This window comes from Mesocricetus auratus, unplaced genomic scaffold, assembly GCF_017639785.1.
Source record: "Mesocricetus auratus isolate SY011 unplaced genomic scaffold, BCM_Maur_2.0 Super-Scaffold_100010, whole genome shotgun sequence".
Lineage (NCBI taxonomy): Eukaryota > Metazoa > Chordata > Mammalia > Rodentia > Cricetidae > Mesocricetus > Mesocricetus auratus.
In genome coordinates this window covers 86,192,331-86,217,836 of record NW_024429194.1, presented here as the reverse complement: position 1 = coordinate 86,217,836, position 25,506 = coordinate 86,192,331, and the positions used below count along the sequence as shown (strand labels likewise).

The 25,506-nt window shown below is 57.1% G+C and overlaps 1 protein-coding gene across 3 annotated transcripts; it reads left to right on the top strand.

The window, feature by feature from the left end:
* Window positions 1–1,105: 1,105 nt before the first annotated feature.
* Window positions 1,106–25,506, top strand: Cyth4 (cytohesin 4). Of its 3 annotated transcripts, none has more exons than XM_013111032.3 (13): window positions 1,106–1,230; window positions 6,811–6,893; window positions 8,208–8,272; window positions 9,331–9,397; window positions 10,671–10,789; window positions 11,892–11,972; window positions 13,256–13,368; window positions 14,874–15,022; window positions 20,079–20,190; window positions 22,112–22,188; window positions 22,932–23,003; window positions 23,346–23,500; window positions 24,151–25,506. In XM_013111032.3, the coding sequence occupies exons 1-13, from the start codon at window positions 1,212–1,214 to the stop codon at window positions 24,221–24,223; spliced, it is 1,185 nt and encodes a 394-aa protein (XP_012966486.1). In that variant the 5' UTR covers window positions 1,106–1,211; the 3' UTR covers window positions 24,224–25,506. The 3 variants fall into 3 exon arrangements, with proteins under 3 accessions (XP_012966486.1, XP_040610126.1, XP_040610125.1); XM_040754192.1 differs by lacking the exon at window positions 1,106–1,230 and adding an exon at window positions 3,314–3,423 and having other exon boundaries at window positions 9,212–9,397; XM_040754191.1 differs by lacking the exon at window positions 1,106–1,230 and adding an exon at window positions 3,318–3,423.

The window sequence follows — 25,506 nt, the reverse complement described above, 5'->3', positions numbered from 1 at the left end:
GATGTGGCCTGAATTCCGAGGAGTAAGCCTTCATCTGATGGATGTCTCCATCTGCCATCCCACTTTCCCCACAGGATTTGAACCAACATGCCAGAAAAGACCTAAGCCATGAGGCTGTGCATTTCAACCAACAATGGGGAAAAAGCTAAAGCCCAAAGGAAAAGTGTTTCTCGAGCACTGTCCTCTCTATGTTCCCAAGATTGAGTGGTCACTCACTTCACAGGCAAGCAAAGTGAGACTCAATGAGAATGCGTGACTAGCCCGAAGTCGCATGAGTCCTGAGTGGCGGAGCTGAGAGCCAAACGTCTGGATCCAGCCCCAAAGTCACACGGAATAATTGAACAGATTTGATGGCGAGTTTCCCAGCAGCCTGGGGAGAAAGGAAAATTGGACACTTCATGAGATGGGGGGCACATTTCTTTGAAGGGAGGAAGCCCTGCCCATCACTGAATGAACTTGTCTTTCCCCTGGTGAGAATTAATGAAGAAGAGTTCAGAGAAGACCCGAGAAGCAGGGACTCCTTCGGCTTGTCTATAAGGAGGTTGCTGGGTAAAGGCCGACACCCCCAGAGAGGGTTTGTTCTCAGCACCTTCTTCCCGGTGGCTGAATGTGTACATGTGCATATGTGTGTTCGTGTGTGCAAGTGTATATGTGTGTGTGCATATGCGCATGTGTTTGCTTGTGATGTATATGCATGCATATGTGTGTATGCATGTATGCATGTGCGTGTGCACGAGCATGTGTGTGCATGTGTGTGCACACATGTATATGCTTATGTATGTGCATGTATGCATATGTGTGTACATGTGTATATTGTGGGCATGCATGTGTATATGTGTATACACCTGTGTGTGCATGCGTATACGTGGGTGTATGTGTGTGCATGCACGTGTGTGTGCATTTGTGTATGTGTACATGTGTGTCTTTCTCTATCAGACCCTCCCACTCCCCAGGTCTGTCTTTCTTCACTCCCCCCTCCTAATACTCATCCGCCAGGGTCCCAGCTAGCTGGTGAAATGCAACTGATTTCGGAAGTATGTGCTGTGTGAGGAGCCTGCGCACAGACCTCTGTGGCCAGGGCTGGCTTCCTCCCACAGGGTCTGGGCGGGGCGGGCAGGAAGGTGTGGTGACTAGCCCTGTCAGCCACCCAGCAGAGCAGCAGCTGAGCTAGCAAGACAAACAGCCGGACCACCCTGCCTCAGGGCTCCAGAATGGACCTGTGTCACGCAGGTAAGCGAACAGAGTCCAGCCATGGACCCCAGCGTTTCCTCCTGCAGAACAGAGAAGCAATGGTAGCCGTGTGGGGAGCACCCTGGAGGGCACAGAAGTAAAACTGGTTTTAACCAGTCCCAAACATCAGACCCTGGGTACAGAGGCAGGCACCAGGCTGAGCTGCTGGTCCCGGGGTCCCACCGGGATCCGAGTGTTCGCTGACCTCCTGGGTCAGCTACAGGATGGATGGTGAGGTAACAAGCGGAGTGAGGGACGAGACAGGCAGACACGGGCTGGGGGAGAAGGCATTGGGAAGCCTGGAGGGGACACAGCTTGAGCCCAGAGAGGATTCCTGGGAGTTCTGAGCGAGAGCATTCAGGCAGAGGGAAGAGTCACCTGCAAGGGCCTGGAGGCGGCCACGAGGAGCAGCTTCTGATGGAGGTGGCACTGTTGGTGGTGGCATGCATCTGGGTGGCACACGGCCCTGCAGCACTTTTTCTGCTCTTGGGCCTGGTGGTCTTTGATGGAGGCTGAGGACCTTGCCTGGAGGAGTAACGTGGCCACCGAGGCCCTGACGCAGGAGGCCGTATTCACTTGGTGCCGGGGTGGTGGATCTGAGGGACAGAAAAGGAGGCTGCCAAGTTGATACGGGAGGGACAAGCTAGTGTGGCTCTCGAGGGGCAGAGAGCTGGGCTATGGAAGGAGTCAGGTCTCTGTACCCTGCGCTCCAGAAAGTTCCCCTGGAGCTCTAGGCTCTGAGGGACAGTGACAGCTATATGAATCTCCCGGTCTATGTGACTCTGAGCCGGTCCAGACTGATGCATTTCTCCAAATGAAAGCTAATCGTGAGCAGCCTGGGCCCACCCACAGGCAGGGCATCCACAGAAGCTGTGCCCAGTGCTCTGCATCCCAGAAACACAGAGACCCATCAGGATCTTTCAACAGCCATTCACTGGTGGACAGGACACAGGAGGCTGAGGGAGGGGACGTGATGTGACTGGAGGCCCACCTAGTCTCTCTGTGTCTCTCTGGGTTCTGTGGGGGAGGGGGAGGTGAATTCGGCGCTTCAGAGTGGCTAGGCTGAGGCTGCGGGCAGGGAGAAGGCAACGGGAGACAGGTGACAGGCAGGCCCCACCCCAGGTCACTCAGGTCAGTCAGAGGCACAAGGCAAAGATGGAGTCCCTTACTCATTGGGCCCTGACAATTCAGGGTTACAGGACAGTCCACACTTGGTGCAAAGGAGGAGGCAGAGGCTCCCAGAGGGGAGGTAAGGGTGAAGACGCTCGGGTCATAGGGCCAATAGACAGCCCAGCAAGAGGAGCGTAGGGAAGGGGCCACCTTAGGCTCGGGCTGCAGAAGGCGGGGATTCACTTCATACCAACCTAGGATAGACAGATGGACAAGGGCCAATCTGTGGGAGATTTGGGGTCTCCACGGGCTGGTTTGTCTTTTTGTTGGTGGCTCAGCTATTCATTTTACAAACATTCCTGCAATGTTCTTCAAAACAGCAGGGACTGAACAGGAGCTAACATTCCAGGGTGCTGGCTGGAGGGAAAGGGGACCCTGACCCACTCCTGACCACACCCACCTCTGGCACAGACGTGGAAAGGGAGAGAAGGGGCTTGGGACTTCCTGGAGGAGGCAGCTGGGAAGGGGGTGATGGTTATGTCACACAGAGAGGGTCCCACAGAAGTCCATGGTGGCAGGGGACGTCCCTCAGCTGCGTTGTCTGTGGACAGCTGGCCCTCTGTCCTCCTGGCCTGCCTCTGAGGATGTGGACACCTGCCCGGCGGGCGCCAGGGCTGGGCCTCTTCCTTCGGCGGGCCTCAGTTTCCTCGTGATGTTCATGGATGGGGACGGTGACAGAGACTCTCCCAAGCTGCCCTGCCTCACCCCCACTCCTGCCACTGTGGGGAGAGTGAGGGCGGGTAAGCTCAAACTGCAGGCGCTGGCAGGGAGAGGAAGCTGCGCCAGTGCCCTCCACCTGATGCCCCTTCTACCCAGTGCCCTCAAGAGCACCCTCCCTGTGGCCCCAGTGGTGCCCCTCCACCCAGAAAGGGGAAGTGGAGGCAGCTGTCCTGGAAGAGGGGGCTGCAGGCCCTAAAAATAAGATGGGAAAGAGGAAGGGCAAGAGGGAAGTGGGGAGCAGGCGTGGCGACTTCGGGGCAGTGGGCACTGGGCACTCACTGGCCTGAGACTGCAGCACAGAAGGTACAGTGGGCAGGGGCGAAGGGGGCGGGGGGCTGGGAACGGAGCAAGCAGGGCAGGCAGGGGTGGAGGGGGGCGGGAGGCTGGGAATGTAGCAAGCAGGGCAGGCAGGGGTGGAGGGTGGCGGGAGGCTGAGGAGCACTACGAAAGGATTGGATGCTCATGCTGTAGTGGTGTGTGTAGGTTTCCAGTGCTTGTACTGCTTCCAAACAGCCTCTCCCTGGACCGTTACCAATGGCTGAAAGCCACCCTGGACGGGTTGCATCAGAGTGTCTGCATTGCCCTCTGACCTCGGTTCCGAGGATCGGGATGGTGAACACCTGCGCTTTTTGATAGGCAGCCTGATGAGAGGGTCCTTGTGGGCCACACGACCTGCATTGGGGCAGCAGGCCTGCTGTGTTGTGGTTCACACGCACTTGGACAGCTGAAGCCCACTAGAGACAGGGCTTGGACAGAAGGGGACAGTTTCCTCAGAGGGTTCCTGAGGACTGCCACCACAGAGCCTGAGAAGAGCTGAGAGGGGCGGTTCAGGCCACGCCTCACGGCCCCTGCACTGTCCACTCCACTAGAGACCCCATTTCCCTGTATCTGTTTCCACCCACTCCCGTGCCTCAGTTTCCCCACATGCCCATGGACTTGGAGGGTCAAGGGAGGTCCTGCTGCAGGCAGCTTCCTGCATCTCCATCATTTCACAATGCGGTGGCTGGCACAGGGTCAGGGCACCCAGGCTGTGGGTTCCACGGCGCTGCAGAAGGGTTGTCAGCTCTGGCGCCAGGCGGGGAGAGCGTGAGTCCCGGCTCCGCCACCATCCGGCTATGCCGGCTGAGGGAGGTCACAGAGCCTCTCTGAACTCCAAGAGTGTCACATACAGGAGGAGGAAGCTAGAAATCCCTTCTCCAGGGGGGATTGAGGGATGGACGGAGAAGTGCACACCGTGGTTTCTCAGTTGAGGAGGAGGACGGGGAGCACTCGGGGCTGGCAGACAGAGGGAAGCCGGCTGGCACTGGAAAGCCCAGCCTTGGAAGTCGGATGACAGTGGCGGCCATGGAAATGGAACATTGCCAGGACCTGGTGACGGGGGGAGTTCAAGGCTACAGGGAGGCGGCATCGAGGTGCTTGGGGTAGCGGTGCACCCCTAGAGTCGGGAAGAGGCGGAGTGAAGGGAATTCTGAGTTGTTTGGGGCCCAGGTGGAGCTTGCTGGCTAGCCAGACTGGACTTGGCCAGAGACACTGTCTCAAAGAAGGAAGATAGAAAGTGATTAAAGAACACACATGAAGCCAGGCATTGGTGGCGCACGCCTTTAATCCCAGCACTTGGGAGGCAGAAGCAGGCAGATCTCTGTGAGTTCAAGGTCAGCCTGGTCTACAGAGCGAGTTCCAGGACAGCCTCCAAAACAATACAGAGAAACCCTGTCTCGAAAAACAAACAAAAAAAGACATATGGTGTCAGCCTCTGGCCTCTATGCAGATAAACACACATGCTCATCCCCCCCAACACAGACATGCAGGCATACACACACACACACACACACACACACACACACACACACCTGCCTTGCCTGGGCAAAGCCTTGTGTCCATAACCATGCTGGAATCCCACACTGCCTCTTGCCAGCTGTGTGACCTGGGATATGTCCCCTCACCTTCTTGAGTCCCTGTGTCTTAACCTGAAATTAACCCCTATAAAAAATGCACAAGGACTAAGTGACTTTGTTTCCTTGGGTGTCTGGGAGCTGGGACTTCATGAGACTTGCATCACACTCCTCTCTGGCCCGCCTTGAACAAGACCTCTAGCCTTGCAGGGACAAAAAGAAAGTCCCATCCAGCCATCAGGACAGTAAGCAGTCCTGCTAAAGGAGCCCTGCAGCCAGCCGCATGTACAATGGGGGAGGGGCCATCCAAGCAGGGAGCCTTCTCCATGCACCGCCATAAGGCTGCCCCGTGCTCCAGCAGACCTTGGTGGTGGCGAGTGTGGGGACAAGCGGTTCCCACTGCACACGGCCTTTGCTGGGAAAGAGGCTCTTTGCTTGCCTATGGCCCCGTGTTTTGTGAAAGCCCCTGAGTAAAAGAAGCGGCGCTACCCTTGTCTACCTGAGCCTCTGCGGGCTCCCGACAACATGAATAGCAGGGCCAGGATGGGGCTCAGCGGCCGAAAGTCTGCCTGGCACGTTCAAAGCCGTTTGTTCTGCCCTCAGCAATACAAAAATAAAAATAAAAATAAAAAGCATGGGCAAAGTCTTTGCTAAAGCAAACGTTCAAGTCCATGGAGGGCCGGTGTCTGCAGCTGGCTGGCCAGCCAATGATGGGTGGTAGTCAGGGACTCAGGAAGGAGTCCAGCTTCTTGCCACACCATGTGGCTACTTCCCTCACTGTGCCAGAGCCAAGGCAGGCGAGTCAGCTGGCCAGGTCATTAGCGGAGTTGTGTTTTCGTGCTCTTCTTGCAAACCTGCCTGCTGGTGACTCCTGTAACTCTGTGCCCACTCCCTCCATAAACCCACCCATGTCTCCTCCCGATCCCTGGCCCCTCCCCAACTTTCCACTGTCCTTTCTCTTGACCTTGGCCTCAGCTGCTTCCAGGAACTCAGGGGTACCCTCTCTTCCTGAACCACAGGAAGTGGTAAGCCAGGTGTCCCAACCAAGATGTTCACCGTGGTCTTTCTGGGAAGGACTAAAGGTCCTTAGCTGCCCACATTGTTGGTCATAGTTTGATGTTTGCTTTTTTTTTTTGAGACTGAGTCTTACCCTATAACCCAGGCTGGCCTCAAACTTGTAATCCTCCTGCCTCAACCTCCTAATGCTTGGCTCTGTGGAGGCTCTGACTAGAGTGTAGTAGGTGAAGTGAATGAGGATTGTCCTGGCCAGGAAGTCAAAGCCACACTAGCTCCAACGCCATGGACCTCACTTTGTTTCAGGAGCAGGTGGGATGGCACGAGATTGGAACCCTGTTCAACCCAGGGTCCCAGCTGGTGTGTGGCCTCACCCCTGTGCAATATTAGCCAGTTAACTTCTCTTTTCTGAGCCACAGTGTCTGAGAGCAGGGACCAACTCCCACCTCTCACTCTGTTTCCCTTCTTACAAAGTCAGGACAACAGGACAATCTTAGCAAGGCTCATTTGCCAGCCTCCCTTGCAGCTAGGTGTGCCCAGGTGACCCCACAATGGCTACAGGAACTCTCTCCTAAAGGGAATGAAAGGAGTTAGTGGAGAAGTGGGGCTACTCTGGACAGGGATGTCCAAGAATGCCCCTCAGTGGTGGCAGCACTCGGTCAGGCCCGAGTGGTAACGGCAAGTTACAACTGGCTCCAGTACCATAGGCCTCACTTTGTTTCTGGGGTCTCCCCAAGAAGAGCCCTAGAATACAGAATCCAGCAATCTTCTCTTCTCTTTCCAGATCTAGCTGAGCTCAGCAGTGGGGAGGTCAAGGAGCTACAGCAGATCAAATGGCACCGGAAGCAACTGCTGGAGGACATCCAGGTGTGTGCACACATGCTCACACTCATAGACCCGCATACATGCTCACCAGACCCACAAATTCACACTCCTAGACCCATACATGTTCACACACACACTTACAAACCCACACATGCTTATACTCACTGATCTATAGTCACGATAATCACTAAACCACACACACACACACACACACACACACACACACACACACAAGTCAGCACTACACTATCACAGCCCCCACTCTCTACCCAAATGCTTGAAAAGCCAGCCAATCTTATCCTCTCCTTCCCGAAGGCCCAGGCACCAGCCCCTCCGGCCCCCAGATCCAGGCATCAGTCCCTTGCCCAGCAGTCCCAGATCACTGACTCCTTTCATCCCAACCCCACGTCCCGGAGTCCCCCACCCTAACTTCAGACCCCAGCCTTTCTCCCATCTCAGACACAGAAAGTGGGCTGAAATGGCCAGCCGAGATCCCTAGGAACAGGATCTGTATGACCTCAGAGCAAGAGGCACTGCACTGGTTCTGATTTCCAGAAACACCCCAGGAGTACCACATCTTGGGGAGAGGGTGGGTGCCTCTTGAGTCACCTGCCCTGTTCATCTGCTGCCTGCAGGGGATACCAGGACATCCCCCCCCAGTCCAGCAAATGTGGTTGGTGGGCAAGCTGGGGGCCTCCTTTGCACTGGGCAATCCCTGGAGTCAGGCTGAGGCAGGCTGGGGTGGAGTGGAGGGCATCACAGGCCGGGAATTGGAGCTGCAGACATGTGATCGCCTCGTCAGCCATGACTGTTTCCTCTTCCCTCTGTTCCACTGAGCTGCACAGCTTCTGAGGGGCCTGTGCTGCCCAGGTACCCGAGGGTACCTGGCATGTGACAGGCACTTACTGACAAGTGACAGAGAGGATGTGATGCCAGACAGGAGGTGCAGTCTGTTCCCTAGGAGGCCAGAGAGAGCCACAGGGGGATTCTGAGTGGAGGAGCGCGGTGCCATGCTTCTGCGGGAAGGGCTTGTTGGGGGACAGAGGGCCCTGCGGTGCCATGCTTCTGTGGGAAGGGCTTGTTGGGGGACAGAGGGCCCTGGCTCAGTGCACGGGAGGAGAGAGCAAGCTGTAAATAGGGTCAGGTGAGGGCAGAGTGACTCCCACCCCAGAGGTGGTGACGAGAGAAGGGACACAGAGGCTCTGAGCTCCTGCTCTGAGGGTAAGAGGGCATGGGGGGGGAGGGAAAGACTGTGAGAAGGCCAAGGCGAGCGGGCAGTGCGAGGCCGAACCACAGGCAGAATGGGAACCGTGCGGCCTCCTGACCTTCAGGCCGACCCTGTGTGTGTGTCCACAGAAGCTGAAGGAGGAAATCGCAGATGTGTTTGCCCAAATCGACTGCTTCGAGAGCACTGAAGAGAGGTGAGGAGCCCGGGCAGGGGGAGGACGATTTCTGGGCACACCTCACTCCTCGTGAGCCATGGGTGGTGGTGGGACCCAAGGAGATGCCGCAGCCCCATCCAGACCGCCTGGACCACTCCCCACTGACTCCCGAGAGACCCACCCCCTCCCTCTGCACCCCACCTCCCCACACAGCCACCCCACATACTATTGATCATGATCAGCTGGAAGCAGATGAGCAAAGAAACACCCCTGGGCGAGGCTGAGGAAACTCTGGTCAATGGAAGCAGAGGCCTGGCCTGGAGCAGGCTCCACTGGCCCACCTCATCCCACGACCATCATCCCTCGCACAGGAAGGCTCCCGCTGGCTCCTTGTCCTAGGACGGGGCCTTCTCTCTGGGCCTCAGTTTCCCAGTTTGTATAAAGAAAAGGTCAGGGCTTCACATAATCTCCTAGATCACAACAACCTCTTGGCACTGTAAAACTAACAAAGTGACATTTCAGCTACAAACTGGAAAAAAAATACCCTCAGTGTTTTCAGTAGATTTACCTTCGTGTGGGTGTCACTCACAGTTCTCTTGGGCCAAACGCAGCCACATGTGGCCAGCAGGCTGGATATGCCCATCTGAACCCTAGGGCACCGAACTACAGAACTACATGTGGTTTGCTGGTTACTGAGGCCTCTGCCTCCGCAGCATCTCACGCACACGCCCACCATGTATGCACATGAACACACGCGTGCCCTGGGGGTGAGGGCAGCAGGCGGTTCTTGCACAGAAGGGACCTGAGGGATGAAGGGACTCAACCTCGAGTGCCTGGCCCAAGACTTAAGCTCAGGAGCAGCCTCTGGGGCGCATGTGCCCACGGGCCCCATCCTACCCCAGTGAGGGGGCTCAGAGTTCAGTGCTCAGCGTGCAGCCCCGCCCCTCGACACCTCCCTTCCTGTTCTTGCTCTCCCAGGTGGTCCAGACCCAGGGGCTGGGGACACTGGTGGAGTTCTCTCCTGAGGAAGGCCCCCTGAGGGATTGTGGGGGACAGTGGCATCTGGAGCCACCATTTTGATCTTCCCCTGTTCACAGCCGGATGGCGCAGAGAGAGAAGGAGATGTGTATCGGGCGGAAGAAATTCAACATGGACCCTGCCAAGGTACATATCCAGGGGAGGGGACATGGATCCCACCAAAGTGGGCATCTGGGTGACCACAGGGGGGTGACGTGGGCCTCACCAAGGTTCACAGCTGAGCTGAGGGGGGAGGCTGCCTTCTGGGTACCTTTGTAGCTAATCTCACAACCCAGCAGAGGAGAGAGCTGAGATCCCACAGGGCCAAGCCTTTGGTCCCCAGCTGAGGCTAGCCTCTGTCCACTCCACAGCACGGGAGGCCGTGAAGTCCCCCCACTTGGATCTGTTCCTTTTCTCCCCTGGCCCTACGCCCTCCTCTAGAACAGGGCTGAGTCAGTGAGGCCCTTAGGTGGTGAACCCTGTCCCTGGCACATCTTCCGAGTTCAGGCTGCAGAAGCCTGTTCTGAAGCTTGGTCGCCCATGACCTCGGGGCCAGCCTGCAGCCCTACACTCTGCCAGGCGGCCATGGGCTTCCTCTCCAGCAGGGGCAGCCATAGGAGGAAGCCATACACCGCACTAGGGCAAGAGCACAGGGAGCCACAGCTGAGACTGCCTCAGCCGCGTGGATTCCCTTGTCACAGCAACAGGCCCGGGACCGCCCGCCGCTCCACTTACCTGCCCTCATACAAATGTTCCCAGTTCCGGCCACAGGGTGCAGGGCATCCTCGTCCTTCCACCCAGGAGCAGCAGGGACACAAGATGCCAGAACACCAGAGACCAGTCCCTGACCTCAAAAACTCAGAGGGGTGGCTTTGTGCCTGGGCAGCAGTGAGAGGGGTTCATGAGCTTATCTGGCAAGGCTGGCTTCGAGGTGACAGGAGGCTGGGCATGCCCTCCTTTCTCCTGGAGAAGGGGAGTGAAGGTCATTGCCGTGGAAGCTGGCTACCTCCCAGGTGGGGTCTGTACCGTCCCCCCACCCTTCTGATTTAGCTGGCTTGTGTGACTTTTACACAATGGGCACAGATTGTTAGTGAGAAGAAATAAAACCATTTGAAATTAAGAATTTGGAGAGAAGGAAGGAGAGGCTGAGTCACCGAGTCTTAGCACCGTGACTCCCAGCAGCCGCGGGAGGGTATAGTTGCGGCAGGCCAGGCTGGAGGGACCTGGCATGCCTATGCTTCACTGAACTCTCTTAGCATACCTCCAGAGACGTAGAGCTCACCACCTCCCAAAGGCAGCCGGAGGGCACTGTCCCAGAACAGCCTTCGTGGAGTCCAGACCACAGGCCTCCCTCCTTCTCCCCTCCTCCACCAGGGGCCTATGCTACAGGGGCTGTACGTGGGCTCTGTGTCACCTCCAGGGCATCCAGTATCTCACTGAACACAAGCTGCTGACCTCCGATGTCCAGGACATCGCCCAGTTCCTGTACAAGGGTGACGGCCTCAACAAGACAGCCATTGGCACCTACTTGGGAGAAAAGTAAGAGGACCCCGAACAGGGAGCGGGAAGTGGGGGTGTGGGCGCCTGGAAAGCCCTCATGCTTAGGGCTTGAGATGAGCACTGACTCCCGGGCTGACATATTCATCCATTCATTCAATATGCTGTTTGTGTCTACTCTGCTCTGAGCTCTCTTCCGAAAGCAGACTGTAGAAGACAAGGTGGTCAAGCTCCTGTCTTCAGGGATGGGTGCCTTCTGCATGGGAGAGGGACAGAAATGAGCTCTGTCGGGTATGCAGAAAACAGAAGGGAAGCCAAAGAGCACAGGGCTCTGAGCTGGAGCTCCTGTTTCAGTCCATGTGGCGGGGGGCGGGGGCACTGCACACTGGAGGCTTCCAGGCGGTGAGAAGTCAGTGCAAAAGCCTGCAGGCAGAAGCAGCGAGACTCACAGCAGATTGAAGAGAATGAAGGATCAGGAGGGGGGAGGGAGGGAGGGAGGGGGAGGGAAGGAGGGAGGGGGAGGGAGGGGGAGGGAGGGAAGGAGGAGGGGGGAGGGAGAGAGAGAGGGGGGAGACAGGAGCATCTGACTGATGGAAGAGATGGGCCATTGTGGAGGAGGCTCAGGGAGTCCCCAGCCTCCTCCACACTTTCTGAGTGAGATGTCGCACAGGCTTGGGAGAGGGAGGAAGCGGAGAGCCCTGCTTCTCCTGCAGCTGATGAGGAAACTGGGGTTTAGGGAAGTTCAGAGACTTGAGTAGGGGCACCAGGCAGGAAATGACCAAGGGAGAACTTGACTCAGGGGGCCCAAAAGGTCCAAACACAGAGCTTACCTCCTAGGGGTGTGTGTGTGTGTGTGTGCATGTGTGTGCGTGTGTGCGAGCATGCGTGAGTATGTGTGTCTGTGTCTGTGTGCATGTGTGTGTGTCTGTGCATGTGTGCCAGCGTGCGTGAGTGTGTGTCTCTGTGTGCATGTGTGTGTGAGTCTGTGCATGTTTGCGAGCATGCATGAGTATGTGTGTGTCTGTGTGCATGTGTGTGTGTCTGTGCATGTGTGCAAGCATACGTGAGTGTGTGTATGTGTGTGTGTGTCTGTGTGCATGCACGCAAGTTGCCAATTGTTCCCCCTTCTCCTGTCCCTCTCCAGGGACCCCATCAACTTGCAGGTCCTACAGGCCTTTGTGGACTGCCACGAGTTTGCCAACCTCAACCTTGTTCAGGCCCTCAGGTGAGTGGTCCAGGAAGGAGATGTGGTGGGGGGGGGGAGTGGAGAATCCAACCAGGGCTGCGTGCAGAGGAGGAAGCTTGAGGGAGCACAGCCCTGAACAGCTGAGGCGGGAGAATCCCAGGCTCAGAAGCCCGCAGCTGCCTCTCATTGCTGCGCCGCCATTATTGAGGCCTGAGATATTTGCAGCCACCCTTCCTCTGGGCCATCCGGGGAGTCCAGTTCTAGCACATTCTAGACTAGCACACATGTACTTTGTCCCCGCATCTGGCCCCGTGTGGAACATGGCTGCTAAGACTTATGACTGCCTGATTCCAATATTCATCGTTATTTGTGTTTTCACTTCCACGGGCACAGTGTGGCGCCCGAGTTAGCAGCAGGTGTCCCCAGACCGTAACACCCTCTCCCAACCCCAGCTTTGCCATCCCAGGTGACCCAGGGCAAGGTACAAATAAGAAACTTCACAGCCAGGATGGCGCTTCACACCTGTAATCATGGTGCTTGGAAGTCTGAGGCAGGAAGATTGCTGGGAGCTCCAGGCCAGCCTGGGCTGCATAGTGGGTTCCGGGCTAACCTGGGATACCCGCTCTTAAAATAAAAAAGAAGAAACAGAAAAGGGCAGGAAGGAAGGTTGTCTGAGCCAAGTCAGTGCCAGTCTGTTGGGCAGAAGGACTAAATGAGGAAGGACTTGCAACCATCCCGAGCCGGCCACTCCCACGTGTCAGCTCCAAGTCTCAGTGAAACTTCATGTCACCTAGCAGCCAAAACTGCTGCTGGAAGGCCTAGAAGTCTGCTCCCAAGAGAGGCATTTGATCTGGGCTTTGCAGGATGAGTAGGAGTTCGCAGGGCAGAGAAGGACAAGGTCACTGCCATCCATCCGAGGAGTACTAACTTCTAGAGGAAGTTCATTCATTCATTCATTCACTCGATAAGTTTGTCTGAGCAGGTTTTAAGGGACCTGTGGAGACAAGAAAGCTTAGCTGACACCAAGTCTCAAGCTTCCAGAACTGGGTGTAGGCTCGAGTCCCAGGACAAGGAGGCCCATTCAGGAGAAGCACTGCCCAGGGTCCCACAGACAGAGCCTGTTGCTGCACACCACATCTCCGTAAGAAGTGCGACTCCGCCTCGTCCTGTGCCGCTGGCAGCTTCACATCTGATCCCAGCCACCCATGTCGGGGCCTGGAGGAGGTCTCGGCTCCCGTTCAGGGGGACAGGGGCAGAGCACTCACTGCCTGGTGTCACCGAGGGCCCCACCCGCCCCACTGACCACTGCCCTGTCCCCCCAGGCAGTTTCTGTGGAGCTTCCGGCTGCCTGGCGAGGCCCAAAAGATTGACCGCATGATGGAGGCCTTCGCTGCTCGTTACTGCCTCTGTAACCCAGGCGTCTTCCGGTCCACAGGTGACGAGCTCCCCGTGGCCCCCAAACGCTTCCACTCTTCGGGCTTCTACTGAACCCTCGCTGAGCGCTGACTCCACGCCAGTCTGGAGCGTGGTCCTGGGGGAGCGGACAGGGAAAGTTACAGGGAGTGTAGAGTGCAGGAAGGCTTCTCAGAGGAAGCGTGGTCTGGGTGAGGTTTTAAAGGATTACTAGGAGTTCTTGAGGAAGCTATAAGGGGAAATGCTTTAAATGTCTCAAGTGAATCCTTGGAAGGGCAGACAAGGGGCAAAGGCCACAGCAGATGACCAGCAGGTTCAGTCACCCATGCCTCCATCTCCAAGACAGGGGCAGGATGGAGAAGGGGCTGCCACAGCCAACTGGCCACGGTCTCTTCTTTTGGCTCTGGAGCTACCGTGACACAGCAATAGCCAAGTTTGTCAGGGGGCTCCCGTGTTCCCGGCGCTTTATACACGCAGGGCCTTTGTCTCTGTATGCACAGGGCCTTTGGACGCTCTGGTCAGGGTCATCGGATCTCAGCACCACTCTCTAGGTTCAGCAGCAGATTGTCCCTGGTGAAGCAAGAGGCACTTGTCCCGGGCAGACTGCTCCCTCCCTTCTGTGTGGAGGACAAAGGCCCCTGGAGCATCCCCACACTTGGCCATGACCTGAGCCCCTGCAGCGTCAGCCATGACCTGAGAGCTGGCAATCGCTTGCCTCCAGGATCCCACACCTAACACGTGACGAGGGCACCAGCCCCCCTTGGCCACCCGTGACTTCCAGCGGTGGCAGCATACATCCATAATACCAGCACTAGGGAGGCTGAGGCAGGAGGATCACTGCCAATTCAAGGCCAGCCTGGGTTTCAAGTGAGACCCTGTGTCAGTCAATCCAGTCAATCAGGCTTTGTAGAATGAAAGGCGTTTTAATCAACCAATCCGTTTGTCACTGTGGGACCTAGGAGCGTGTGACTCGACCTCCTTGTGCCTCAGCGTCTCATTAAGCTGGAGGTGTAGCCACACCTGTCACCCAGGATAGGCCCGGGGACGCTGAGCACAGGTGCGGGGGGGGGGGGTTGGAAGGGGGGAGAATCACGGAGAGGCGTGTGGGCAGGCTGAAGGTCAAGCGTTTGGAACTGCCTCCCTCGGGTTCTGGATCCTCAGAAAACCCGGAACAGCAGCCACACCCCCAAGCCTGCGCACGCGGGTCTGCACAATGCAGCAGGCTGCGGGCAGCACAGCCCACCAGGCAGCTCAGAACAGGCTACTGACTAGCAGGGCGGCTAACAATGAGCTCCGGTTCCCAGGAGGCAGAGAACAGAGTGGGCGGACCTGGACGGGCTGCAGCTGATGGCAAAGCGGGATCTGAGAGGGAAGGAGGGCGCAGCCACAGGGGGCGCAGCCGCAGAAGCTGCAGCTGAAGTTTGCAGGAGTGGGAGGGGGAGGCTGGGCCTTGAGTGTCTGCCAAGCTCAGCCAGGGGCGGGGTGGACCTTCGAGGAGGGGGCAGTGACCAGTGCCGGGTTCCACAGACACCTGCTATGTGCTGTCCTTCTCCGTCATCATGCTCAACACCGGCCTGCACAACCCCAACGTCCGGGACAGACCGCCCTTCGAGCGCTTTGTGTCCATGAATCGCGGCATCAACAACGGCAGCAACCTGCCTGAGGAGCAGCTGAGGGTGAGAACACTGCATCTGATTGGTCCTCTGGGAGTCCCGCCCCTCAGAGTTGCAGCAAAGGCAGAGGGCACAGCTAGTTGTGAGGTGGGCCTCCTCAACGTGGCCTCATCTCAACATGGATGGCTGAAGGTGGACCCCAGAAGCCCTTCAGAATTAGACTTTGGGGAACCTGGCCAGCCATCGTTCACACCTCCCCAAACAACACTTCAGCCTGGGAGTGTGGGTCAAAGGCATGCATAGGTTACAGGCTCCATCCTGAGCCCCCCAGTAAAAGGGGACAGTGCGTCCTAAGCTCAGAACCCCAGCTTCTCTGCAAGTCAGGGGGAAAGATGCTTGGCTGGGGTGCTCAGAGGGAGAAAGACAGTGTCCTGCAAGCCCCCACTGACTCCACAGCAAGGCCACTTGTCCCCTTATCCCAACACCCCCTGCCCACTGCACTGCACCAAACCCTGTTCTGGGTACGGGGACCCAGGAATGACTCCATGCCAGCCTGCGTAGACCAAGTCCAACTCTGTTGGGAAGGGATCTACACATGAATTACACCCCCACTCAACCCCCTGAAGCTCTCTGCTGTCACCCATGCTGACTGTGGGAGCTTTACTGCAGAGAGATGGGCTGCTGCCATCTTGAGGGACAGGCAAAGGTGTCATCCCAGAAGCCTGGCCAGGGCAGGTGACTTCCGAACCGGGCTTTGACTGCTGGGTAAGATTTGCCGCAGGGTTTCTATTGCTGCTACTGAACACCATGACCAAAAAACAAGTTTGGGGGGAAAGGGTTTATTTGGCTTACACTTCACCAAAGGAAGCCAGGACAGGAACTCAAGCGGGGCAGGAACCTGGAGGCAGGGGCTGATGCAGAGGCCGTGGAGGGGGGCTGCTTACTGGCTTGCTCCCCCTGGCTTGCTCAGCCTGCTTTCTTGTAGAAGCCAAGACCACTAGCCCAGGGATGGCACCACCCACCATGGGCTGGACCCTCCCCCATTGATCAGCAATTGAGAAAATGTCTCAACAGCTGGATCTCATGGCGGATCCTTCCTCACTGATGACTCCAGCCTGTGTCAAATTGACACACAAAGCCAGACAGTACAAGAGTCTTCCTGGAGAAGCAGGGCAAGGGCATTGTGGGAAGAGAGAGCTGGGAAGGGGTTAGCATACAGAGTGATGCCCTGAGATGGGGTAGGTCTGAGCAGCGTGCCTGGTCCTCAGAGCTCCCAAGTCTGGCCAGGATTAAAGTCATCAAGGACCTGAGCTCCAGACCAGAGCCTGGCCCCTCAGAGCTGAGCATCCCCTTAGCCCACAGGACGTGGGTCCTGCCAGAGTCACTCCACCTGTAAGGAAGGTTCCAGAGCCACCCGGAGCTCTGGTCAGCCCCATCTCCCTTGTGCACCTGCTCCCTCCTGGACTGGGGGTGAGCAGTCTGAACCACGGTGGCTGTGGGTAGTCATTTTGTTTAATGTTAAGGGCAGGCCCTACACTGCTCATAACCCAGGCTTAAAGGCAGCGCCTGTCATCAGAAAGAATAATGAAGAGAGCGCTGGGGACGTGGCTGCGGTGGTAGGAGCGCTTGCCAAGCACGCACCGGGCCCCGGGTTCAATCCCCAGTATAAACCAGGCAGTGTAGCACACTCCTATGATCCCAGCCCTCAGGAGGCAGAGGCAGGAGGGTCACGAGTCCAAAGGCATCCTTGGCTGCACAGCAAGTTTGAGGCTAGCCTGGGCTACAGAAGATGACATCTCAAAACAAACAAATAAAAACAGCCCAACCCTCAGAGCAGGCTGGAGCATACGGGCATTAGAGGCTTCACACTTACCGGTACCGCCAGCATGCCTCTCCCAGGTGTCCTGACCGTCTGAGGCCTCCCCCTGACCAACCATTCCTGCCTTCCACCCAGAGAGCCTTCCTCTGCTCATGTCCCCAAGCTGGCACTTTCCTGCAGGTGACCTGTCACCCACCCTGTCAAGGAGGCCTGGGAGGGGTCAGGTACCTTGGCCAACAGTGTGGAGCCAGGCAAAGAGCAGAACTTCAGCCAGCTGGCTGCCTGCCTTTCAGCCCAGAGCGGAGCCTCTCCAGCTGGAGTTAGCAGAGCTCGTAGGGAGTGGCTGCTGGATGGAGCTCTTCCCAGCTGTGTCACAGAGTGCCCCGGCCTACTCTGAGAGCCATTCCAGGTTTTCACAGGCAGCCACGCGGACCCAGGATCTCCTCACCTTCTCCCCGACTCCATCTTAGAATTTTTAAAGCCAGAACCCAGTGTCACGTCATCTCTTTGCGGAAGTGAGTTCTCCAAGAACCACTGTTGCTCGACTACCTAGGGATCCCCCAAAGGCTTTAAAGGACACCATGAGACAAAAGTAAATTTACACAGACTGGTGCCCCGAGACAGGTCACCCCGAGGTCACACAGTCCTGGAGGGTGAGCTTGTAGGAAAGCTAGGAGAAATGTATTGAGGCTGCAGGGGACAGGCAGCCCAGGACACAGTACTTAAAAGGTTCTTGGGTCAGAGTTAGGAGCCCGGCACAGGGGCAGGGGATGAATCCCAGCTCCTCGGTGGGCCATTCTGGGACTCCCTGTCAGACGGGCAGTGTCCTAGACATGCTGTCATTGTGTCCCCCCCCCGTGCCCAGGGTCCAACTAAGGTCACAGGGTGCCACTGGAGGAAGCTAGCCTGAGGCTTCACATTTGTAATAAGAGAGTCCTAGCTTGAGCTGTGTCATTGTGGAGCTCTGCTCCCCGCAGAGGCTAGAAGGCACTAGCCATCCTGAGGACAGAGGGACCCCAAGCATGCCACCACCCCCGTCACAGATGAGGAACTGGATCCGGAAGGCATACCCACTAAGGTTTCCAGGCTCTTGTGTCCTAGAGCCAAGAACTGGGACAGGGACACATGGAGAGAGAGAGAGAAAGAGAGAGAGAGAGAGAGAGAGAGAGAGAGAGAGAGAGAGAGAGAGAGAGAGAGAGAGAGAGAGAGAGAGTTTAAGGAAGAAAATAGCGTTTCTGAGAATGGAGGTGGGCTAGGGAGCTGGGACAGGACTGGCAGTCAAGGGCTGCAGGCGACCGGTCCTTTGGGGTCCCTTTGGGGTCCCTCACACCTTCCCCAGCATCTGGAGACGGGGTTCTTGTGTGTCCTGTCCCTTAGTGTTGCCACAGCGCACGTGTGAAGGCAAAAGGACAAGGTGCGGGAATTAGCTCTCTCTCCCTCTGTGGGCTCGAACTCAGGTCATTAGGCCTGACAGCAAGCGCCTCTACCCCCTGACCCACCCAGGTGGTCCATCACGTGCAAATCTTGATGTCTCTTTCTTTATACTTTTCTGTCTTCCACTCTGGCTGGGAGAATCACAATATCACTAAAAAGAACAGGGGTCCCGTTGGCTTTGGGTGTGGCTTCGTTGGTGGCCTGAGGAGGCAACATGTCACAGCAAGCCCACCCTGTACACTGGCTGTCTCTTAGACCCTGGCTATTGCAAAAGATGCCCAAGTAGGTCCAGGCTGCCAGCTTCTCCCCTCAAAACTAAAGCCCTAGGATTAAGTCCTACTGACTGGCGGGGCCATGTGTCTCTATCTAAACTAGTCCCTACAGCACACAGGATGCAAGGCTCTAAACAGCCAAAGGGGAGTGGGTCACTGTCCCTTCCTGGAATGGAGGAGGGTGCCCACCTCACTGAACATCCGAGACAGAAAAGAGAGGAGAGGGCTCCAGAACACCCCGGGAAAGACAGGCCATGTTGTACACCCAGGGCCCTGAGAGCCTCTATGTGGTGGTTTCTTCGGAGATAAGCACTTCAGGGTGTTTTCAAGACACAGGAAGCGTGGGTGCGCTGCTTTTCTGCGAGGCAGAATACACACAATGATACTGTGACCACAGAAACTTCAGGTACTCCTGTGGGTTTAGCAGAGGCCGAGGCCCTGTCTGCCACCCCGAAGCCTCCGCTGGCCTCCCTAACGCTTGTCTGAGATGACAGCTCAGCTACTGCTAGGACCTTCCTGTCTCAGACCCTCATTCCACCAGCCAGGCCACCTGGGGATTCCCAAGGTAAAGACTCCACCCCCACATCCATGCACCCCGCCTCCGCCCCAGCCGAAAGGAAGCTGCCCCCATTTCTCTCCCGCCCCACACCGCAGTGAGGTTGAGAGGGACACTGGAGGCTTGTCTGGAGGGTGCTCCAGACCCACCTCCACAGACTCAGGAAAACCAGCTTCAGGCCTGCACCCCGGGGGGACCCCTGGACAGGATGGCAGTAAATAGGGGGAGTCAGGTCTCCATTCATCTACCCGACCTATCCATCTAGAGATATCCACCCACCCATATACACATGAACGTGTGAAATCTGCCATTACAATACTGGGAAACATCAGCCAGACGCGCTGATAGTTAACAGCTGCGTGTTGCCGTCTGGCTTTAACAAGCAGGAACAAGTTAGAATCCACTGCCCCAAGAAGATTCAAAATACTCTGGAGGGTGTGAACCCACACCTTGCCCTAGGGAGTCACATCCCTGGCTGGCATACCTTCCATCCCTCCAGGGTCACTCCCTGTATATTTAAGCACCTTTTTACCAGACAATCATCCGCAGAGCACTGAAGTCAGCTCTCGGGGGGACCCTCTGCATCCCAGTCCCTGTAATCAGAGCCCATCCTGGTAGACATTGGTCGGAGCCCCACTGGGGACCTCCCCTTCTACTGGGTCTCTGAGTCTGAAGCAGTCAATTCCTTCCTCCCCAGGGCCTCCTCTATCCTCACCCCAGCATGCTATCTAGAAGGTTCTACCTAGGTAGAAGAGGGGCATCTTCCATCATGAGCACTGCCTGAAGCAGCAGGGACTCTGGCCCCTGTACCTGGGGAGGGTGTGTCTGTGTTTCCATGTGCGAACCTAAGGCACCCACCCTGCTCCCTCTGCCCTGAGGCAACACAGGGAAAGGAACCTAGGGTATGGGTTTGGCCGGTGCAAAGGAGAACACCAGTCACCTGTGGGGACAGGACCTTCCCAAGGCCACCCAGACCAGGGTGGACCAGGCCCCAAACTCAGTGGACCAAACCCACTTTTTCCATCCTCCTTTGGACAGAACCTCTTTGACAGCATCAAGAGTGAACCCTTCTCCATTCCCGAAGATGATGGCGGTGACCTCACCCACACCTTCTTCAACCCTGACCGTGAAGGCTGGCTGCTCAAGCTGGGTAAGGCCCGTGTACGTACTCTGACAAGCTCACGTGCGCACGTGTGGCTGACATTCACACACACACCTCGGAGTGGAGCTGAATGGCACTGGGTCACCTGACCCCGGGCCAGCAGTCTACCCAGCTTTCCTATCCCTCTTCTCGCTCACCTTCCAGCCGCCATCTGCCCACCCACTGCCCTCTCCATCCGTTCATCTGCCTTGTCATCCACCCACCCATCCACCCATCCGTCATCCGCCCACCCACTGCTCCACCCACCCATTCATCCACCTCGCCACTCACCTGCCCATCCATCCGCCCACCCTCCACTCTTTCGCCCATCCACCCCTTCACCTGCCCACCCACCTATCTATCCACACACTCTGTTTACCCATCCATCCTGCCCACCATCCATTCGCCTCTCTATCCATCCACCAACGCATCCATCCATATATCCATCCATGAAAACAACTACCCTTCTAACCATCCATGTGTCTTGGGGTGCAGGGGAGGCTGGATGTAAGGGGGCGTGGGGAGACAGAGGCTCCATGGACAGTTCTGTTTCTCTCCAGAGGGGTGTAGAGAAGAGACTAGTAGAGTCCCTGTGTTCAGAACATGAGATGCTGGTCCTTGAACAGCCCAACCTTTGGCTGGCTATTTTCAGGAAGCCAAGACTCAGAGAGGTTAGGGCAACTTCTCAAAGCCACACAGTCAGCAAGTACCATATTTAGGGCAGCAGAGGGCTGGATGTCCCTGAAGCAGGAGGAGGGAGAGAGGGGATGCAGGGAGAGAGGGGTACTCCAGTGGTGGAGGGAAGCAGCCAGCCCTGCCTCCTCCAGGAACACTCCCCGGAGCCTCCCCAGCAGGACCAGCCAGTCCTCATCTTGGAGGAAGGGCCTCAGCCAGGCAGCCTCCATCACTTACTGTGTACCTAGACTGTGGCAGACTCATCCATATCCTAGATGACCACCAAGCCTTCTGTCTGTCACCATGCGGCAGCCTCTCCTCCTACAGACCTCAGACACCAGCTCCCAGCCCCCAGAGTATCCCCAAGTCACAAATCCAGACAGCAGAGCCCATGGGGGAGCTCACATCAGTTTCTGCAGCTGGACTGCGGACACTGACCCAGAAAGTACTAGCCACGTAGCAGCATGGCTGGGAGCTTGGGCTCCAGGGCAGCGACAGGACCATGGACACATGACCTAGCTTTGCCCAGCCTTGGTTTCCTCATCTATCAAAACGGGGTTGCCAGTGGCCCTCCTCCTCCTGGATGGCCACAGGGATTCACTTCCTCGTTTTTTCCCAGGCCTGATAATCAAAGCTAGAATGCTGTGTTAGCAACTGTCCTCAATGTTGCAACAAAATACCTAACAAAAGCAAGTTCAGGGAGGGGAGGTGTGTTTGGCTCTAAGGGCAGGGCTCCTCGCGGCAGGAGCTGGGGGTGGCTGGTCACATGGTACCCGCAGTCAGGAAGCAGAGAGTAAGGAAGGCTGCTGCTCAGCTCCCTTTCTCCTTTCTCAGTCTGGGACTCCAGCCCCTGGGATGGGGGCTGCCCACCTCAGTTGACTCAGTCTAGAAACTTCCTCCCAGTCATGCCCCAAGGCTCATTCCAGATGACTCTAGATCCTGTCAGTGTGACAGTCAACGCTAACCAGTAAATACATAAAGCAAGCGTGGGTCCTAGTGGGCTGGGGCGGGGTCAGGTGACAGTGTCCTGGAAGAGCAGGGAACAGTGCCACCGTCCCCTCTAATCTGATCTCTGGGACCCAAATGCAAGGAAGTGGGGTGGGGAGCTGCTAACTTCTGGAGTATAGAAAGGATGGATCTGGAGGCTCGAGGAACGGGGGGGGGGGGGTGCGCGCAGGGCTCCGGGGCTCGCCCATGGGGGAACGTGGTGGCCCAGGGGAAGGAGATGCCCTGCCATGCTGCCGGCTTCTTGCAGGGGGCCGCGTGAAGACATGGAAGAGACGCTGGTTCATCCTCACCGACAACTGCCTCTACTACTTTGAGTTCACCACTGTGAGTGTGTGGGGATGAGGGTTAGAACACAGCCAGTCGCCCCCGACCCCTCCCCTCCAGCTGCTGCCACCACCTGAGAGCGCCCCGCCCTTTCAGAGTGCTCACGAGGGCCAAAGAGGAGGAGGGGCTGGGCAAGGGGGAGCACTGATTTAAAGTTGGGTTTCCTGGGATCAGTGTTAGAGTGTGGGCCTAACAGGTGTGAGGCCCCGGTCAATTCCCAGAGCTGAAAAAAAAAAATCATTGTTCAAAGATGGCTGGATCACCTAAAGGCTATGGGTGTATGTATACCCATAATCCCAGCACCGAGAAAGCAGAGGCAAGAGGGTCCTAACATGTTTAAGGCCAACCTGAGCTACACAAGACCCTTCAGAAGACAGACAGACATCAGACAGACAGACAGGATGGAGAGATGGCTCAGCAGTCAAGAGCACTGGCTGCTTTTCCAGAAGATCTGGGTTCAATTCTCAGCACCTACATGGCAGTTCACAACTGTCTGTAATTCTAGTGCTGGGGGAAATCTGACGCCCTCTTCTGGTCGTTGTGGGCATTTCATGCATGTGATGCACTTAATGCATTCAGGCTAAGCACCCATACACATACAGTAAAAATGGAAAAAAACGTTTGGATATCCCAGATCCCAAACAGGGTTCTAGCACTGTGACAGTCTGTGGCTGGGCTGTCTGGACAGAAAGTCTGGGGAGGCCACAAGCTCACATTTCCTGTCCTTGACTTCACTTCCTTAGGACAAAGAGCCTCGGGGCATCATCCCTCTGGAGAACCTGTCTGTGCAGAAAGTGGATGACCCCAAGAAGCCGGTGAGAGTCCAGCTGGGGATTCCCAGCACAGTGGAGGGAAGGAGCCTGCATGAGACCCTCCACGAGGCTGGGTCACTCTGTAGGGCTCCCAAGGAGCTATGGACCCAGGATGGCCAGCGTCATTGAAATGGCTCAGTTGTCTCGTGGGGCTTGGCTAATTGGGGGACTTGTAAGTCACAGCTCTTTCTGAGCCTTGGTTCCCCCATCTGTTACATGGGATGTTAGGGACCCTGGGACACGGTAGGTGCCTGGTGTCGTCTCCCCCGTGGGCCGTTGGGAGGAGCTTTCTGTGAGAGCGCTGCTCTGTCCCCTGACCTTCCCCTCACCTGGCACCTCCCACAGTTCTGCCTGGAGCTGTACAACCCCAGCGGCCGGGGCCAGAAGGTCAAGGCGTGCAAGACTGATGGTGACGGCAGGGTGGTAGAAGGCAGACATGAGTCCTACCGCATCTCAGCTGCCAACGCTGAGGAGCGCGACCAGTGGATCGAGGCCATCAGGTGAGGGCAGCCGGGACACCGGGCACCGCCTGTCACCTTCAGACTTCTTTGGGGTCTTCTTTCCTTGTCCGTAAAGAAGGGCATTCCAGGTCTCCCTCCTGTTGGTGGCCTTTGGTGGGCAGGCACCAAGTCAAGCCTAGGGGACACAGAAGGAAGAAACCAACTTCCCGGGAGCAGTGGGAGGGCCCAGGCTCTTGGTGCTTGCAAGGAGCTCAGCCAGAGGAGAGGCATGGGCCAATGGAAGCCTGTCAGCTAGAAGGCATGTGTGGCCGCTGGACAAGGACCACGTCCTAGGAACTTGAAGGGTTAGAGAAGCCCAGAGATGGCAGAGCCTTGCGCAGAGCGACACTCAGTGAGGGGTCCGGGGGGCTCTACCACTGACTCTCCTGGTTCTCTACAGAGGCTGGAAAAGGAGTCTGGGCGTGGGGTCTCTCTGTTGGGCTCCCCACCTCCTAACTGAGGTCTTGCCCTTGCTGGGCCTGCCTGTGGGACAAGGCTATCAGAGTAGAGTTTCCATACATCAGTCCCTGGCCTTTCCCTTGCAGTAGGATGAGCCAGCCCCTCCCTGGGAATCACAGACCCCAGATCACAAGTCCAGGAGTCCTACCCTCCAGCAAGCCCTGAAGTCTCATTTCCTCCCACACCCCTAGGGCCAGCATCACCCGTGTCCCCTTCTATGATCTGCTGTCTGCTCGGAAAAAGAAGATTGCCAGCAAGCAGTGAGTCCTGGGAGAGGCTTGGCAGCCTCGCAGGACCTGTGGCACCCGGATCCACGCCTCTCAGCCACTGCGCCTGTCCCCACTTGTGAACTAACCCTCCCCGTGACTGGGACTGGCTATGAGGGGTGGGGTGCCCTGGAGAGCGAAGAGCTTGCAGGGAAGCCCTAACATCAGCGCTGTGCGCCAGGAAGAACCTACGAGTCTCATCCTGAACCGCGACAGCCTCGGGTGAGGGTGGGGAGACAAGGCAGCCCAGAGCCTACGACCAGTGTGTCCCACTCTCCCCCTCCCCGGTAGAAGGACCATGGATTCTCTGGAAGCTTCCAGTTCAAAGGCATCCTGCCCCTCAGATTGGGCCCGGCCCTCCCTGCCAGCACCAGGGACCAGCATACTCCCAGCTCCAAGCCTGAAGCTCCAGGCAGGCCCCTCCGCGGACTCACAGCCCTTCTCGGGTCTTATAAAAATGCAGGGTCTGGACAGGAAACATCTTGGCCCAGCTGCCTTTGGTCAGCTTGGTGTCCAGGGGAGCTAGGACACCAGGTGGCTGAACCAGACAGACTGTTCTGGGAGGTTCTGAGGACACCGCTGGCACCATTCTCAAGGGCTTTAACGTGACCAGGGGCGCAGGGGAAGCCCCGAGGAAATGGCAGCATCTATGGCTGGCAGATCTGAGCTACAGCTGAGAGAAAAGGGAAGGCTGTAGGCTATGCCCACCGAGAGGGCTGCCTGGAGGCCACAATGAGGCATCTGGTGGCACAGGGCTCATGCTTAACAGACTCCTGCCCATGGCACCGCTGCTAGATGCCCGGCCAGCAAAGCTAGGGGGGTGGGGGCCGCAGAATGGGTCCTTGTTCCTGCCTCCAGCCAGAACAAAGCCAGCTTCCCACACACAACAGGCCCCTGTGTCCCCCGGGGAGGCCCTGCCTGGAGGAAGCTTCTCCCCAGAGCACCTGTACCCCCTATCCTGCCTGAAGTGCCCCCACACCACAGGGGAAAACTCCTCAGCAGGGCAGCAAGAAACGGGGCTCCTTGTGTCCTGGGCCAGCATGGACCCTGAGCAGGAGCAGCAGGGGGCCAGCCTGCCTCGCTCTTCTCAGGAGCCCACGGGTGCACACTTCCCACAGGGTCAGGAAGAGAAGTGCCGTGGGGGGTTGAGACTCCTGTCTCTGGATGGACACACACTTGGGAGCTGGGTACCAGCAGACAGAGCACTTGCTGGACAATGGGGACTTGAGCTGAGTCCACCTCAGCTGCCCCCATTTAGGAATTAAAGGACCCTAAAGTGTT